The sequence below is a fragment of the Panulirus ornatus genome, chromosome 6 (genome assembly GCF_036320965.1).
Source record: "Panulirus ornatus isolate Po-2019 chromosome 6, ASM3632096v1, whole genome shotgun sequence".
NCBI lineage: Eukaryota > Metazoa > Arthropoda > Malacostraca > Decapoda > Palinuridae > Panulirus > Panulirus ornatus.
Window position 1 is genome coordinate 54,303,856 of NC_092229.1, and position 18,503 is coordinate 54,322,358.

At 38.1% G+C, this 18,503-nt stretch overlaps 1 protein-coding gene across 4 annotated transcripts in view; it reads left to right on the plus strand.

Moving 5' to 3' along the window:
• The window catches only part of LOC139749246 (NIF3-like protein 1), a 30,377-nt gene that overhangs the window by 10,374 nt on the left and 1,500 nt on the right, over positions 1-18,503 (plus strand). The window contains exons 2-8 of one of the 4 annotated variants that reach the window (XM_071662973.1): positions 242-330; positions 4,482-4,586; positions 8,184-8,325; positions 12,232-12,340; positions 13,166-13,313; positions 15,346-15,466; positions 17,011-17,149. In XM_071662973.1, the coding sequence (XP_071519074.1) occupies positions 269-330; positions 4,482-4,586; positions 8,184-8,325; positions 12,232-12,340; positions 13,166-13,313; positions 15,346-15,466; positions 17,011-17,149 (826 nt within the window). In that variant the 5' untranslated portion in view covers positions 242-268. Of the gene's footprint in view, positions 1-241; positions 331-4,481; positions 4,592-8,183; positions 8,326-12,231; positions 12,341-13,165; positions 13,314-15,345; positions 15,467-17,010; positions 17,150-18,503 lie in introns of those variants that run through there. The other 3 variants (XM_071662974.1, XM_071662977.1, XM_071662975.1) reach the window with 3 other exon arrangements.

The window sequence follows — 18,503 nt, forward strand, 5'->3', positions numbered from 1 at the left end:
CTGGACTCCGCTTGCATGAGGTCATACTGCGAATGAAAACTAATCTTTGGTGAAGTTGTAACGTTGCCAGTGGACTAAAGGAGTACTATCTCAGAGTGGAACTTCTCTCTCCAAAGGAGCCTATTATTTCCCTGATATAGTAAGATTGATAGAAATTGCCTCAGGTCATATCCACAGGCTAATTTGTAAGAATTTATGATGCTGTCAAAATTATATGGGTAAAACTGATGTCTGCTTATAGGTCGTTTGAGGAACTCTGCATCTTTACATGAACCTTGTCAGTAGTCTGCGTCAGTCTGTTGGGAAATATCTTCAATTCAGACATTATAGGTCAGTGCATCATTCATTCATATTCATATTATTATTTAATCATAGAACAGCCTCTAAAGCTTGATGGTTGCATTCCACACAGGAGCATGGAAAGGTAGGTTTCTTTTGGGTGAGAAGGTCTTCAGCAATACTTTACCCTTTTATGACCGCTGATGATGGTATGGCTTCATTAAAGGGGACTTCTCACTTGTGGTGTTACTGCTTGCAGTAACACCTACGTCTTTCATATTTTCTTACCAGCACAATCAGATGCTTATGGCATATCTTGAAGTAGATAATCCAAAGATAATTAATATAGGCCCCCAGCATTTTCATTTTTTTTCTGAGTGGGCATTGGCCAAAAAATGAGACATTCCTTGAGTATCATATAAATCTTGTAAGTAATTAAAGTAATGAGAAAGAAATCATTTGTAAGAGTTAGTGCTTTAAGAAGTCTCTCTTAGGTTTCCAAAAGATTCTGTGTCTTGATTTGACATGAGATATAACTTCAGCTAATGCTTTGTCCTGAGCTATCTTCAGGTATGTTCATGCAGTATATTAGATATATAGATGTGTTTTGACATTTTCTTTTGTTTAGATTTGGTGATATACCCATTAAGGGGTTTAATCTCATTATCAGGATTTCTTTTAGAACACAAAAGATATCTAGACATCTAGACAAAAGATATTTAGGCATAGATGAACGAATAATTAAAGCAGCTCACTTTAAGATTACAGTAGATTAGACACGACACACTGTACACAGTTGATGCATAAAAATATACATTTATGAAATTGCTTATCTGGTGTGTCTTGTACCCAGGTTTGTGTTTAGATTTGCATTTTGTTAATGTAATTGTTGCATCATCAAAGGAAGCTGCAAAATATAATACAGTGTTAGTAGTTTGTACACGTTACAAGATATGTTATAGTATTAGTAGTTCACACACTTTACAAAATATAATACAGCATTAGTAGTTCACACTCATTACATAATATAATACAATATTTGTAGTTCACATAGATCACAAGATATAATACAGTATTAGTAGTTTACACTTATCACAAAAATGAGTTGGTACTCTTGGCTGCTGAACTGATAGTATTTCTTCTGATGAAGAATATGGGGAAATTTTGAGTCTTGCTGTTCAGATTTATGCCAAATTTAATTTGTGACTTTTTCTTAAGTATGAATGAAAGAGTAGATCACTTAACATGTTGCATATGTAGATGATTTAAGCAGTAAGTAACATTTTTTAGAAATGCATAATGTGCATATTTTATCCTTTCTTCACATTTTTTTGCAAGTTATACTCAGTTGTAAACCTTGCTTGGAGTTTGGATGATCTCATTCATGTTTGAAGCACTATTTTGTTCTGATTAGTCCAACAGAATTTAAGGGTAATGGTTAATCCTCAATGAAATAAGGTTAAAAGAGGGTTGTTTACTCTTTAGGAAATGGTATGTAATTACTTAAGTTAGATTAATCAAAATTTAAGTTGTCCTGTGTGCATGAGTGAAAAAAATATGGATAGTTTCTCAGGATGTGGGCTGTTGAGTGAATCCATGAAATAATCATGTGCAAATGCTATTCAATCTTTTTAATAATGAAATTATGAGGATCATATTTCAGTAAGAATGCCTTTTTGATGAGACAAAAAAAATTTTGATAGCTTTATATGAAGTAGTTTGTTGTGGAGGCTAAGGTGAAGATTTGTATGGGTTTCCAGAAAAGAAGAGTGAATGTTGGGGTGAAGAGGGTGGTGAGAGTAAGTGAGCTTGGGAAGGAGACTTGTGTGAGGAAGTACCAGGAGAGACTGAGTATAGAATGGAAAAAGGTGAGAACAATGGAAGTAAGGGGAGTGGGGGAGGAATGGGATGTATTTAGGGAATCAGTGATGGATTGCGCAAAAGATGCTTGTGGCATGAGAAGAGTGGGAGGTGGGTTGATTAGAAAGGGTAGTGAGTGGTGGGATGAAGAAGTAAGAGTATTAGTGAAAGAGAAGAGAGAGGCATTTGGACGATTTTTGCAGGGAAAGAATGAAATTGAGTGGGAGACGTATAAAAGAAAGAGACAGGAGGTCAAGAGAAAGGTGCAAGAGGTGAAAAAAAGGGCAAATGAGAGTTGGGGTGAGAGAGTATCATTAAATTTTAGGGAGAATAAAAAGATGTTCTGGAAGGAGGTAAAGTGCGTAAGACAAGGGAGCAAATGGGAACTTCAGTGAAGGGCGCAAATGGGGAGGTGATAACAAGTAGTGGTGATGTGAGAAGGAGATGGAGTGAGTATTTTGAAGGTTTGTTGAATGTGTTTGATGATAGAGTGGCAGATATAGGGTGTTTTGGTCGAGGTGGTGTGCAAAGTGCAAGGGTTAGGGAAAATGATTTGGTAAACAGAGAAGAGGTAGTGAAAGCTTTGTGGAAGATGAAAGCCGGCAAGGCAGCAGGTTTGGATGGTATTGCAGTGGAATTTATAAAAAAAGGGGGTGACTGTATTGTTGACTGGTTGGTAAGGTTATTTAATGTATGTATGACTCATGGTGAGGTGCCTGAGGATTGGCGGAATGTGTGCATAGTGCCATTGTACAAAGGCAAAGGGGATAAGAGTGAGTGCTCAAATTACAGAGTTATAAGTTTGTTGAGTATTCCTGGCAAATTGTATGGGAGGGTATTGATTGAGAGGGTGAAGGCATGTACAGAGCATCAGATTGGGGAAGAGCAGTGTGGTTTCAGAAGTGGTAGAGGATATGTGGATCAGGTGTTTGCTTTGAAGAATGTATGTGAGAAATACTTAGAAAAGCAAATGGATTTGTATGTAGCATTTATGGATCTGGAGAAGGCATATGATAGAGTTGATAGAGATGCTCTGTGGAAGGTATTAAGAATATATGGTGTGGGAGGCAAGTTGTTAGAAGCAGTGAAAAGTTTTTATCGAGGATGTAAGGCATGTGTACGTGTAGGAAGAGAGGAAAGTGATTGGTTCTCAGTGAATGTAGGTTTGCGGCAGGGGTGTGTGATGTCTCCATGGTTGTTTAATTTGTTTATGGATGGGGTTGTTAGGGAGGTGAATGCAAGAGTTTTGGAAAGAGGGGCAAGGATGAAGTCTGTTGGGGATGAGAGAGCTTGGGAAGTGAGTCAGTTGTTGTTCGCTGATGATACAGCGCTGGTGGCTGATTCATGTGAGAAACTGCAGAAGCTGGTGACTGAGTTTGGTAAAGTGTGTGAAAGAAGAAAGTTAAGAGTAAATGTGAATAAGAGCAAGGTTATTAGGTACAATAGGGTTGAGGGTCAAGTCAATTGGGAGGTAAGTTTGAATGGAGAAAAACTGGAGGAAGTGAAGTGTTTTAGATATCTGGGAGTGGATCTGGCAGCGGATGGAAACATGGAAGCGGAAGTGGATCATAGGGTGGGGAAGGGGGCGAAAATTCTGGGAGCCTTGAAGAATGTGTGGAAGTCGAGAACATTATCTCGGAAAGCAAAAATGGGTATGTTTGAAGGAATAGTGGTTCCAACAATGTTGTATGGTTGCGAGGCGTGGACTATGGATAGAGTTGTGCGCAGGAGGATGGATGTGCTGGAAATGAGATGCTTGAGGACAATGTGTGGTGTGAGGTGGTTTGATCGAGTAAGTAACGTAGGGGTAAGAGAGATGTGTGGAAATAAAAAGAGCGTGGTTGAGAGAGCAGAAGAGGGTGTTTTGAAATGGTTTGGTCACATGGAGAGAATGAGTGAGGAAAGATTGACCAAGAGGATATATGTGTCGGAGGTGGAGGGAACGAGGAGAAGAGGGAGACCAAATTGGAGGTGGAAAGATGGAGTGAAAAAGATTTTGTGTGATCGGGGCCTGAACATGCAGGAGGGTGAAAGGAGGGCAAGGAATAGAGTGAATTGGAGCGATGTGGTATACCGGGGTTGGCGTGCTGTCAGTGGATTGAATCAAGGCATGTGAGGCGTCTGGGGTAAACCATGGAAAGCTGTGTAGGTATGTATATTTGCGTGTGTGGACGTATGTATATACATGTGTATGGGGATGGGTTGGGCCGTTTCTTTCGTCTGTTTCCTTGCGCTACCTCGCAAATGCGGGAGACAGCGACAAAGCAAAAAAAAAAAAAAAAAAAAAAAAAGTTTGTTGGAATTAATCCATGTGCCTATTGACTTTTATTTACTCATTGCAGCATGCATCTTACTGAGGTTGTAAAGCAACTCAACAGTCTGGCTCCTACATCTCTAGCGGAATCTTGGGATAATGTTGGACTCTTGGTCGAGCCCTATACAAAAAAGTAAGGTATTATTCATGAAAATCTTCTATGGAAAGTTTATTTATCACCATATTCAGAGGAAGTTTAACAGTTTTTATAAGTTTTTTTTTTTTTTTTTTTTTTTTTTTTTATACTTTGTCGCTGTCTCCCGCGTTTGCGAGGTAGCGCAAGGAAACAGACGAAAGAAATGGCCCAACCCCCCCCATACACATGTACATACACACGTCCACACACGCAAATATACATACCTACACAGCCTTCCATGGTTTACCCCAGACGCTTCACATGCCTTGATTCAATCCACTGACAGCACGTCAACCCCTGTATACCACATCGCTCCAATTCACTCTATTCCTTGCCCTCCTTTCACCCTCCTGCATGTTCAGGCCCCGATCACACAAAATCCTTTTCACTCCATCTTTCCACCTCCAATTTGGTCTCCCTCTTCTCCTCGTTCCCTCCACCTCCGACACATATATCCTCTTGGTCAATCTTTCCTCACTCATTCTCTCCATGTGCCCAAACCATTTCAAAACACCCTCTTCTGCTCTCTCAACCACGCTCTTTTTATTTCCACACATCTCTCTTACCCTTACGTTGCTTACTCGATCAAACCACCTCACACCACACATTGTCCTCAAACATCTCATTTCCAGCACATCCATCCTCCTGCGCACAACTCTATCCATAGCCCACGCCTCGCAACCATACAACATTGTTGGAACTACTATTCCTTCAAACATACCCATTTTTGCTTTCCGGGATAATGTTCTCGACTTCCACACATTTTTCAAGGCTCCCAAAATTTTCGCCCCCTCCCCCACCCTATGATCCACTTCCGCTTCCATGGTTCCATCCGCTGACAGATCCACTCCCAGATATCTAAAACACTTCACTTCCTCCAGCCTCTCACCATTCAAACTCACCTCCCAATTGACTTGACCCTCAACCCTACTGTACCTAATAACCTTGCTCTTATTGACATTTACTCTTAACTTTCTTCTTCCACACACTTTACCAAACTCCGTCACCAGCTTCTGCAGTTTCTCACATGAATCCGCCACCAGCGCTGTATCATCAGCGAACAACAACTGACTCACTTCCCAAGCTCTCTCATCCCCAACAGACTTCATACTTGCCCCTCTTTCCAAAACTCTTGCATTTACCTCCCTAACAACCCCATCCATAAACAAATTAAACAACCATGGAGACATCACACACCCCTGCCGCAAACCTACATTCACTGAGAACCAATCACTTTCCTCTCTTCCTACACGTACACATGCCTTACATCCTCGATAAAAACTTTTCACTGCTTCTAACAACTTGCCTCCCACACCATATATTCTTAATACCTTCCACAGAGCATCTCTATCAACTCTATCATATGCCTTCTCCAGATCCATAAATGCTACATACAAATCCATTTGCTTTTCTAAGTATTTCTCACATACATTCTTCAAAGCAAACACCTGATCCACACATCCTCTACCACTTCTGAAACCACACTGCTCTTCCCCAATCTGATGCTCTGTACATGCCTTCACCCTCTCAATCAATACCCTCCCATATAATTTACCAGGAATACTCAACAAACTTATACCTCTGTAATTTGAGCACTCACTCTTATCCCCTTTGCCTTTGTACAACGGCACTATGCAAGCATTCCGCCAATCCTCAGGCACCTCACCATGAGTCATACATACATTAAATAACCTTACCAACCAGTCAACAATACAGTCACCCCCTTTTTTAATAAATTCCACTGCAATACCATCCAAACCTGCTGCCTTGCCGGCAGTTTTAATGTTAGAAATTGCTTGACTGAAAATGATACTGGTACAAATAGATGAATGAATATGTTATTTAGTTGTTGATTGTCACTTGGTATTTTGGATAGCAACCAGTTGCTATGTGGAATGACTTTATGCTGTTTCTTGACTTGAATCTCTATTGTTCAAAGATTTTCCAGATTATTTTCGAAATTTTAGTATTACTTCATAGATTTGCTTAGTGAATAACTTTGCAGATTTTCTCCCATATTTTCATATTGCAGTTGGTTACTGAATATGCCAAATTTTGAATCTGGGAAATGATTGAAAGTTCTTACAGTTCTTCCCAGGAATACTCAACAAACTTATGTTTCTGTAGTTTGAACACTCACTTTAACCCCTTTGCCTTTGTACAATGGCACTATTCATGCACTTTGCCAATCCTAAGGCACTTCACCATGGTCCATACATACATTGAATATCCTTACCAACCAAGCAACAACATAGTCACCCCCTTTTTTGATAAATTCCCCTGCAATACCATCCAAACCTGCCTGGCAGTCAACCCCTTTTTTAATAAATTCCACTGCAATACCATCCAAACCTGCCGCCTTGCTGGATTTCATTCTCTCCATGTGACCAAACCATTTCAAAACACCCTCTTCTGCTTTCTCAACCACACTCTTTTTATTACCACACATCTCTCTTACCCTATTATTACTTAGTCGATCAAACCACCTCACACCACATATTGTCCTCAAACATCTCATTTCCAGCACATCCACCCTCCTCCGCACAACTCTATCCATAGCCCACGCCTCGCAACCATACAACATTACTGGAACCACTATTCCTTCCAACATACCCATTTTTGCTTTCCGAGATAATGTTCTCAACTTCCACACATTCTTCTACGCTCCCAGAATTTTCGCCCCCTCCCCCACCCTATGATTCACTTCCGCTTCCATGGTTCCATCTGCTGCCAAATCCACTCCCAGATATCTAAAACACTTCACTTCCTCCAGTTTTTCTCCATTCAAACTTACCTCCCAATTGACTTTACCCTCAACCCTACTGTACCTAATAACCTTGCTCTTATTCACATTTACTCTTAACTTTCTTCTTTCACACACTTTACCAAACTCAGTCACCATATTTGTATATGAATGGTTGGGCCATTCTTCGTCTGTTTCCTTTTGCTACCTCACTGACATGGGAAACTGCAATTAAGTATAATAATATAAAGAATATGTGTGTGTGAGTGGATGTGTGTCTTTCTTCGTCTGTGTCCTGGCACTACCTCACTTATGCTGGAAACAGTGATCAAGTATGAAAATTTGTATTTTTTCTATTTTAAGAATGTTATTTTCATATTTGGGGGTTTCCATTGCATTTTCATGATACATGGAACCTCTAGCTTCTTTTAATATGATGATTAGTTTACATTTTCTAACTAGAATTGATCAAAGTTTTGTTGGTAGTTAGGACTAGGATTAGAGATGATTACCTCTTGTTCTATATACAGTATGATGAACTTATAGGAATTTTCAACAAATCAAACATTGCATCCCTTGCAATCTTCCAGCATTCACCAGTGGGTTGCTAAAGTCTCAAACTGAAGTATCCTTCCTCTGTATGTTGCTTTTATGTCATCACCACTTCTTAATGGTATGGAACTGGTTAATTTGTTGAACAGTCAAGGAAAACTTGAATCACCCTCTTTTCATTGTGAGAGAAGCATGTGAGATGATTTTGATGACATTTTATGTATTTTGTTTGCTCCATATTTTATGTATTTTATGTATTTTGTTTGCTCCTACACCTGAATCTATTTCATGCTATGTAGGGAGGTAGAGGTAATGTTGCTGACTAATGACTTAACTGAAGAAGTGATGGATGAGGCAGAAGAGAGAGGAGCTGATTTCATTCTCTCCTATCATCCACCTGTTTTCCGGCCCTTGAAGAGTATTACAAGCAAGGCCTGGAAGGTATATATTTTGCAGTACAAGATGTTAATTTCTTCTGTAAAGTAGCCATTTTCTTATACTTGATTTATATTGTTCATGAGAACTTTTTTTTTTTTTTTTAAGATCCCAGTTAATGTACCCAGCCACATGCAATTATGTTTCAGCTGATAACTGTGATACAGTATTTTTGGTTATTCAGTCAGAGTAGTTAATAAGAGCATAGAATTATGGGTCAAATCAAGTTCCTGCTCTAGGGAAAACTATTGGAAAGTTGTTGAGGCGTCCATGGACCATTGAAGATGCTTAAGAAGTTGATTGTCTTCTGTTTGGGATATTTGAAAAAATAATTACAGATTTGAAGCAGTGTTGAAGCAGCACTTAAAATTCATTTTATTACATTATCAGTGACATTAAGATCTGGATAAATACTGGGGCAGTTTTAGAAATATGTGGGAAAATGCAGAAGGCATTAAAATTCTGACATAATGAAGATGTTCATAGATATTAGAGAAGTTTTGCAGACCTGTTTGAGACAGTCAAGGTCTCAAGTTGTGTAGGGGAACTGTTGTAGACTTTCTGAATTTTTAGGAGGATTTTGTAGATATATTGCTGGACTACTGAATTGTTGTAAGTAGTGTAGGAGAATAAACATCATCCCAAAAGTGTTGCTGGAGTGTTGATGGATTGTTTGGATATGCTGATAAAAGTTAAAGTACTGAAGTTATGAAGATAGTCTAAATATGATAAACAGAAGAATTATTGAAGTGCTAAGTGAATACTGGAGATTTAATGGAGAACTCCAATCACATCCTTGTGTTTATGTTTTCATTTTAGTGCTTGACAAGGAAGTCAGAGATAAAATAAGTTGTAAAGACTTCTTGGTGTTACAATTTGAGTACCCCCATCAAATGGAAAACCAGACTTTGAAACAAAGTGACTTATCATACTATCCTCAGACGACTGGCAATATGTTTTCAATGATTCTTTTCCTGCCTTTGTGAAGTACGATCAGGAACTGATCCTTGCAGTAGGAGTTCAGCTCATCTTAAAGATTGTAGATATGCTTGCATAATTTCAAAACCTGCTACTAGATACCAGAACCATTTCTTCAGTTTTTTCCTAACATAATCCTCAGTGCTAGTTTTTCTGTTACCTCATATGCACTAAGCTTGCAATGACTTATCACATCTGGTAAATGGGAAACAAAACTTGTTGCAATTAGGCAGCCAATGTTTGAGCAATTATCATTCTCTAAATTGCCTTTTGTAACTAGAGTATGACGTTAGGATTCTTGAATTACAAACCTTCAGAGTTAAAGATCTTTTTTCTTCAGTTTGAAGGCTGAAGAATTTCAAAAATGTAAGTGTTTGTGTAGCAGTTATGAGAGACCAATTAATAAAACACAAAAAGTGATTATGCTAATGGGGTGTTAAGAACAAAGGGGTTTGATTATGTAGCAGTGGATGAAATGTTGAGAAAGGCTGTATTGGATACTAGCATTGTGAAAGGGTTCTCTGAAGATTCAGGATCATTTTGGAGTTCTTGTAGAGGTGAGGATCAGGGAGAAGGGAAGTTATGGTGTAAAGAAGAATGGAGAGGTGAAATTGTTGGCAAGGGAGAAGATGGAGTGAGAAGGGTGAGAGAAAGTTTAGATGAAAGTTCAGTAAATGTAGGGATGCGGTCGTATGAATGGGATGTCTTAAATGTTTAGAGAAAGACTGTTAAAGGTGTAGAATTAGTTGTTGGGTACAAGATTATGAGATATAAAATAAAAGTGGAAATTTAATACTCAGAAAGCTGTTGCATCACATGATTATTGTGTGGCCATTAGCAACTCATGGGTGGGCTGTTTTGATACCTGACTCTTTCCCTACTCATCAATGCTTTGAAACTCTCTACCTTCTCAGGTCTTTCCCAGTGACTATGACTAGCATATTTCAAAAGACACGGTTTGCACTTTCTCAGAAATTCATAGATACTTTTCGTGTCTTTTTTTTTTTTCCCCTTTTCATAATTCTCACTATATTTCAGTTAAGGCCCAGCCTTGATGTAAACTTTTGTTCAAGACATCAAAAAATGTGGAAGAGAAGAAAAAGGCATATGGTAGATTGTTCAAAAGGAATGTACCACTGGAAGTTTAGCAAAGGAGGAGGGAAGAATATAAGAATACATAAGAATACAAGAATGTGCAAGTGGAATGTTAAGAGGTTGATATGGGAAAGCAAAGAAAGATTAGATGAAGATTTTGGGGGTAAGTTGAGTGAAAAGTTTAAGGAAAACTGAGGAATTGTACTGGAAGGAGATAAAGGAGCTATTATTGTAACAATATTGAAAAGAAAAGGTGCTAAGGGTGTATATAGCAAGTACAGGGGAGTTAGTCTATTTCATATACTAGGAAAAAAAATGCAATATTGTTAATTGATGGGAGTGACTGAATACAGAATAAGTGAGGAGCAAGGGGAGTTTTAGGAAAAGATGGGGATGTTTGGATCAGATTTTTGAAGTGATAATGGCCGGAAAAATATTTAGCTAAAGGTAAGAAGCAGTATGCAGCTCTCATGGATCTGGAGAAAGTGTATGACAGATTTGAGTGGATTGTTGTATGGGATGTGTTAGGGATATATGGGGTAAGGGGACTGTGTTCGGAATATATGGGGTAGGGGGACTGTGTTAGGGATATATGGGGTAAGGGGACAATTGTTGGGTGGTGTGAAAGTCTTCTGTAGAGGTGCATATGCATGTATAAGAGTGGATGGAGAGCTGAGCATAAGTTTTGCTATACAAGTTAGTGGCTAATGACAAGCCTGTTTGTGGATGAAAATGTGTTGTTTGCTGAGAGTGAAGAGCAATTGCAGAATGTTGTAAGTGTGTTTTGTGATGTGTGTAAGCAAAGGTGATTAAAGGTAAATGCAAGTACAAGTAAAGTAATGATGTTTGAAAGGAAACAGAATGAAAGTATAGATTTTGCAAAGCTCTACAAAGTGGGAGAAGAAAGTGTACTAAACTGTGTTATAGATGAGGTGACATAATTTAAGTATTTGGGAACTACCATGGCTAAGTTTGGTGATATGGAAGGAGAGATAAGGGAGAGAACAGTACAGGATAGAGGAGTCATTGGGTCCTTAAATAGAATAATGAAGGGTATAAGTGTAAGTATGGAAATGAAGAAGGATTAAAGAGACAACATAGTCCTTCCAATCTTGACCTATGCAGCCAAAGCATGGACATGGGATGAGTCAAAGAGGTCAAGAATCCAGGCTATGGAAATTTGTTATTTGCAAAGAGCATGTGGCATTTCTAGATGGAATTGAGAAAGTAATGAGGGGTTGTGTGAGAGATTTGCTATGGCTGAGAATGCAAAGGGAATGAATTGTGGAATGGTAGATTGTGGGAAACATAATACTTTGAGGTGTTTTGGTCATGTGAAAAGAATGCAAGACGAGGGAGTTTACAGTGAGAGTGTATGAGAGTAGGATTAAAGGGTTGGTGTGAGAGGACCACCTGTGATGTGGGGAAATAGAATGAAAGAGTACTGGCTGTAGAGAAATGTGGAAGAGTGCATGGAGTGATGTATGTGAGGGAGACATGTAAGGACAGGACAGGGATAACTGGAGACTTTTGTTGTGGCCAGCCTCTTGATGGGTGTTCATAGAGAGAACAGGCATCAGAGATATAGATGAATAGACAGATTCTTTGTATCAGTTGGCTTTTTATTATTCCCAGTAGGTGTGGAAGACTTGTCTTACTCATAAAAGGTGTGCAAATATATGCTTTTTTTGGGGGGGTCCTTTTTCCTTTCATGACCTAAAAATTTAAGGTATCTTATATTTTAACCAGAAGGTTCATCTTTAAACATATGAGTAATGCAGTGCTCTATCCATTGCATTTTTATGTTGCATATCTTAAGTCATGTGACGTTCCATCCAGGAAAGAATTGTTGCTCGATGTCTGGAGAAAGGCATAGCTATCTATTCCCCACACACATGCTATGATGCACTAGAGGGAGGAGTTAATGACTGGCTCATTCAGGCATTTGGTAAGTAAAATGATAGACTAACAGAATTAGTAGTAGAGCTGTTCTGTTTAATGTCTTGAAATCCATTCTCCTTTGTATGGGTTGGCTCAACTGTGTACAGCCTCTTAGTTTGCTTCATACATTCTTAACTTGTGTCAGGTAAGCTGAAATAAACATAGGCTTCCAGAATTAATATGAAGGCTTCATAATTTACTTATTTTTTTTTTAAATCAAGTTACAATAATGTATCCATTCCCACCACAGCTCACACAAAGTTTCTGTGTCGTACAGAATTAAAATCCAGTCTTTATTTGAAATGACTTTATAAATAAATACATCACTCACATCAACTATCTGCATATTTTGTGTTCTTCCTTCAGTACCTTAAAACATATTTCCATGAATTTTCTGCATTGGTCCATAATCTGCTTTTCATCTTACCTGTCCATGTCACCCCTAAAGGCCTTCATTCTCATGTCTTTGTCATGATTTGTTCAGATGGATTTCTATGGAAAATCAGTGTCAAATTATTTCAAATTTAGTTTTTATGGGTCATTGGTATTCTCATAGTTTCTTGTTTTCCCACTTATAATTGGCTTTTGTGTATGTTTAACAAATCCATGATTGACATCAGATAGTTCCGTGACCAGGTAACTGGAATTCATTTTATATGTTGCCCTTGTCCACAAAATTTTTTAACTTTGTTTTTCGTTTCTTAAGCTTTCCTTCGCTGAAATTTAACAGCTGCTCTGATTATGCTAGGCAGAAATGAGACTATGCAGTCTGAGTAGACTGGAATTTTGTTTGCATATAATCATTCAGTTATGCATAAATATTGCCCCACAGGTGGTGAAGAAGTGACCCCACTTCAGCCAAGCACAAGTTCACCAAAACACAGTCATCAGGTGTGTGTTGCAGTCAGCAGTGAATCAGAGGTATCAGCACTCGTGGAAATGTTTACGACACACCTGGACCAGTTTCATAGCTTCATTCGGTAATTTGTCTCTGTAAAATATGAGTTTAAGGTTGCCTCATCATTAACCTGCAAATATTGATAGATCTTAACCAATTTGATATGATACAGGCATACCACCGAATTTCCAGGCGACTGATGGTTCGGGACCTCTTGACAGAATTACATGGGGGAACTTGAAATTACTGCGGCACCAGACTAGTTTACTGGACAGCCACAGGTAGCATTGTGTGTAGGGCGCACTTATTTACATTACACTGCACTTTTTGGTGGTGATACTGCAGTTCTATGAGATTCTTAACTTATTTTGCTTAAATTTAACCCTAGCTATGGCTTGAGTATGCTAAAAGTGTTACAGAACCTGTCCTGTTGCAGAGGATATGGCAAATAATCTTAATGAAGAAAATGTAAGCAAGTGGATGAATGTCGACGACGAAACACCGGTTGTGCATCATCTTACAGACTCTGAAATTATAGACACTGTTCTGAATGCTGATAAAAACACAGGAAGTGATGAAGATGAAACAGATGTAGCTGAAAGACTTTCCATTGAAAAGTTAATTGAGTTGATGAGTGAATTAATCAAAGGGCTAGAGCAACATACCTTTGTTACAAAACAAGAACAAATGAATTTTCATTTGATGCATGAAAAATTACACAGGAAAAAATCTAGACACGTGAAGCAACTTCGCTTGGATGAAATGTTTTAAGATAGCAAAGAAGAATGCATCTCAGCAGTAAGCCTACCAGTACATCTGTAAATACTGTGACTTCAACATCAAATACCATAGATATCTCACCTGCAACATCAGAAATCCAAGATGAAACGATCCACTACAAAACAGACTGTAATTCTGACTGCCTTCTGCTTCCAAACCTTTGTGATTAGCTTTACAGTTCCAATAAAAGTCTAAAATTTGCCACTTTGGGAGCAGCGGTACTGCAGCATTCTTTGTAGGTAAAGAAATCAATAAATTTGTATTTAATATTTGTTTAATCATGTTTAATTGATACCTCTAATCTTGTTTCACTAATGTACTATTGTACAAGTACCTATATTTCATTTATTTATTTAATTTACATTTAATATTTGTTTGATTTAAATTTCTAACAGTCCATGGTATACTTTAGACACATGGGAGATGTATAATTAGTGGGTTAGAGGTGTGTTGATGAATTATTATTACGTGACCACGGTTGGTCTGGCAAAATGGTTAATCCAGGAAGGCCTTAGAACCAAGAGTGCCGGAAAATCAGTGGTGTACCTGTACATTTAATATATTAAAACTTCTATGATGGTAAATATTCTTGTGGGTGTTAGGCATTCATCTTGAAAAATGTTGGGTTATATAATGTAAAACAAATACTTCATTACAGTTCATAAAAACTTAGTTGAATCCTTGAAAACTTTATTGAAATTTATTTTGAGGCAGTATTTGCCATATCATTTTATAAGCATATCATTGTTATGGTTTCCTTCTTTCATACACATGGATTAGGAGTAAAACAGGAATGATTTGACTGTCTTTAATTTAAAGGGAATTAAGTTGAATAATTTCTTGAAATTTAACTTGAGAAAGATTGACAGTGCAACTGTGAAATGCATTTGCTTACACCATAGAGGAAGCCGTAATAATGATGTTTCTAAGTTCACCTTGGAAAAAGAAATATTATGCTCTAAGAAAGATTAGTGGGGTTTTCATAAAGGTTGTGTTTATTTTTAGAAATGATTTTCATTGTTAATATAATTTAACCTCACATCTGACATCATCACAATTGCCTTTTTGCATTGGAAAAAAATATTACAAGTTACTGTGTGGGGTTATAGTTTAATGTTCTCAGATAAGATCAAATAATACAAGATTTATCAATATGTGAAAGTCAATAATGGGACATCCTTTAAACTCCATTTTTACACTATTTAACCAGATGATAACATACTTGAGATGGTTTAGATTCATTTGGTATCTTTTGCTTATAATTTTGTTGTTTTTGAAATAATTGCAAAATGAAAATGTTGTTTGTGATGTCATTGAAATCTGAGTTATTGCAGAAGCAATGACAAGTGTGTGGAAGTGTTGTGTACAGAGAGAACTCTTCCAACCATCACTAATCTGGTCAGTAGTAGTGGAAATGCCTCATCACTACAGCTGACCATTACAAAGCTTGAAAAGGTAAGATCATGTGTCATTATGTTCTTTGCATAAAAATGAGATTAATCACCTGCCTCAGTTGTGAAAGTATTGAATATTGAATCAAATAGTAATGACACTAGGAAAGTATTGTAGCAGTATGGTTGTTCATCATTTTACACCAATAGTACATTGTGATTACCAGAACACTGACCGGTCATACTTTGCAAGCTATGATGAAGACCATCATATCATATATTTGTTTATGATTAACTTGGACCAGTTTCCATGAATAAGTCCTGGTGTTACCCAGGTTGACTCCTTTGGAAAGATAATTTCTTTAATAAGACTTTCTTCCCAGTGATACTACTCACCAAACATGACTCTTCACTCATGGTATAACCTCTTGTTGGTGGAGTCTAGCAACACCCTGTATATGATGAGGGAATTAAAGGGAACAAAAAAAGCATATTGCATTTTTCCTATTGGTGATATCAGTAATTTGTCTTGTGATTTAATTGATGCAAGGCAAAATTGCAGTATACAGTACAGGTATTATAATATTCTAAAATCAAATGAGTATGAGATTGCTCATTGCATCAAGGATGTATGTCAGTGTGGTTGTTTGATCTGTTTAAGAACAGGATAGTAAGGTGAATGCAAGGGCACAAATGAGGGGAAGTTTTCAGGTATGCTCAAAGGGGCATGGTAGATAAATCAGTTATTGCTTGTGAATGACATGCAAGGGCCATATAAATAAAGTGAATATAGTCTTAGAATTATCTTGAACACATGAAGAAGGCATTCAGATATTTATTTGGTGGTTATAACTTCACACTGACAGACTCAGTGATGCTGACATTCAGTAGGCTTAAAGTCCAAATAACCAACCATCTATCCATCCAGTTGGGAGACTCGAGGGAAAAAAACCTGGAAGCTGTTGACAGTTTGGGAGAATGTGTGAGAGGAGAAAGTTTAAAGTACATCTGAATAAGCATAAGGTAATAAGTTGTTGCAGGATAATGACACAGGATGGTTCAAATGTTAGCTGGGATGACCTGGAGGAAGTGGAGTGCTTAACTTTGGAATGGACAGAGTGAGTGGAACTATGGGTGCAGAAGAGTCTTTGAGTGGAAAAGGAGATTAAGGTCCTGAGTGCATTAAGGAGTATGTGGAAAGTGAGATCAGTTTGTTTGGGCAAAGATGGTTTGTTTTTTGTATGGTTGCGAGTCATGGGCCTCCTGTGCTGAAGAAAGGAAGAGAATGAATATGTTGAAAGTAAAATGCCTGAGAATGATAAATGAAGCAAGGCAGGTTATCATGTAAGGAAATACAGGTAAGAGAGAGTTTGCCACTTAGCACAGAGGGTTTGATAGTTAAACCAGAGAATGCTGAAATGACTGAGACATATAGTGATTGTTTCATTGATACTGTAAAGGTCACTGTAATTCTCAAATTACATAATGTCCTTTAGCAGTCTTCTTTGTGAAATTTTACACAAGATGGTTAATGAAGCTAGAATCATGTCTCCATTTCCAATGCACAAAGCTGTTGTCAATAATTAGAAATTTTGAGCATCTTTCTAGGTCCCTATTGGTGGTCATGGAATGGGTCGAAAATGTAAGATTGTCCATTCAATGACGATCAGAGAATCAGTCAACAGGGTCAAGTCTCACCTTGGGTTGCCACACATCCGCTTAGCTTTGGCACATGGTAAAAAACTTGGTGAGTAAAGTTGGGCAGTTGAGTGTAAGAAACATTATGTAATTTCATTTTCTCCAGACCATAATTACACAATGAGGTTTTTATTGTCCGTACAGAATTCTGTTTTGGTGGGTAATAGCTCTTCTGTGAATGCCCTTGTCTACACCTTCACAGCTGTGAAAAAATACAATTAACTGCATTTTAATTTGGTTTGGCAGCTCCTATACAGAATAGTATTTCCTCTTTAGTGTAGTTCTTGTTACCGACATAAAAGTTTACAAAACATTTATCGCTTACAGCCACAAGAACAAAGACTTCTTCATGTACATCATTTGTGTTGTCACTACAATACCCTCCTTAGCTAGTTGCTGATCCTCGTTACCTGTCACGCATGCTTAATGAGGCATGTCATCACCATCTACACAAGTGGTCTTGCACACATGGATTATAGTGTATATGTGCTGTTATATATGATAATGCCATTTAATTTTTCTTTTAGATGTAGAACTCCAAATATTAATATACTGACCGGTCATTTCATTTGTGACAAATTAATACTCTTCAGATTCCTTATTAATTGCATACAATATTTATTATACTTGATCGCTGTTTCCCACATCAGCAAGGTAGTGCTAGGAAACAGACAAAGAATGGCCCATCCACTCATTTACACACAATCACACACACACACACACACACATATATATATATATATATATATATGGTATGTTTGAAGGAATAGTGGTTCCAACAATGTTGTATGGTTGCGAGGCGTGGGCTATGGATAGAGTTGTGCGCAGGAGGATGGATGTGCTGGAAATGAGATGTTTGAGGACAATGTGTGGTGTGAGGTGGTTTGATCGAGTGAGTAACGTAAGGGTAAGAGAGATGTGTGGAAATAAAAAAGAGCGTGGTTGAGAGAGTAGAAGAGGGTGTTTTGAAGTGGTTTGGGCACATGGAGAGAATGAGTGAGGAAAGATTGACCAAGAGGATATATGTGTCGGAGGTGGAGGGAACGAGGAGAAGAGGGAGACCAAATTGGAGGTGGAAAGATGGAGTGAAAAAGATTTTGTGTGATCGGGGCCTGAACATGCAGGAGGGTGAAAGGAGGGCAAGGAATAGAGTGAATTGGATCGATGTGGTATACCGGGGTTAACGTGCTGTCAGTGGATTGAATCAAGGCATGTGAAGCGTCTGGGGTAAACCATGGAAAGCTGTGTAGGTATGTATATTTGCGTGTGTGGACGTATGTATATACATGTGTAGGGGGGGGGGGGGGTGGGCCATTTCTTTCGTCTGTTTCCTTGCGCTACCTCGCAAACGCGGGAGACAGCGACAAAGTATAATAAAAAAAAATAATACTTAACTGCCATGT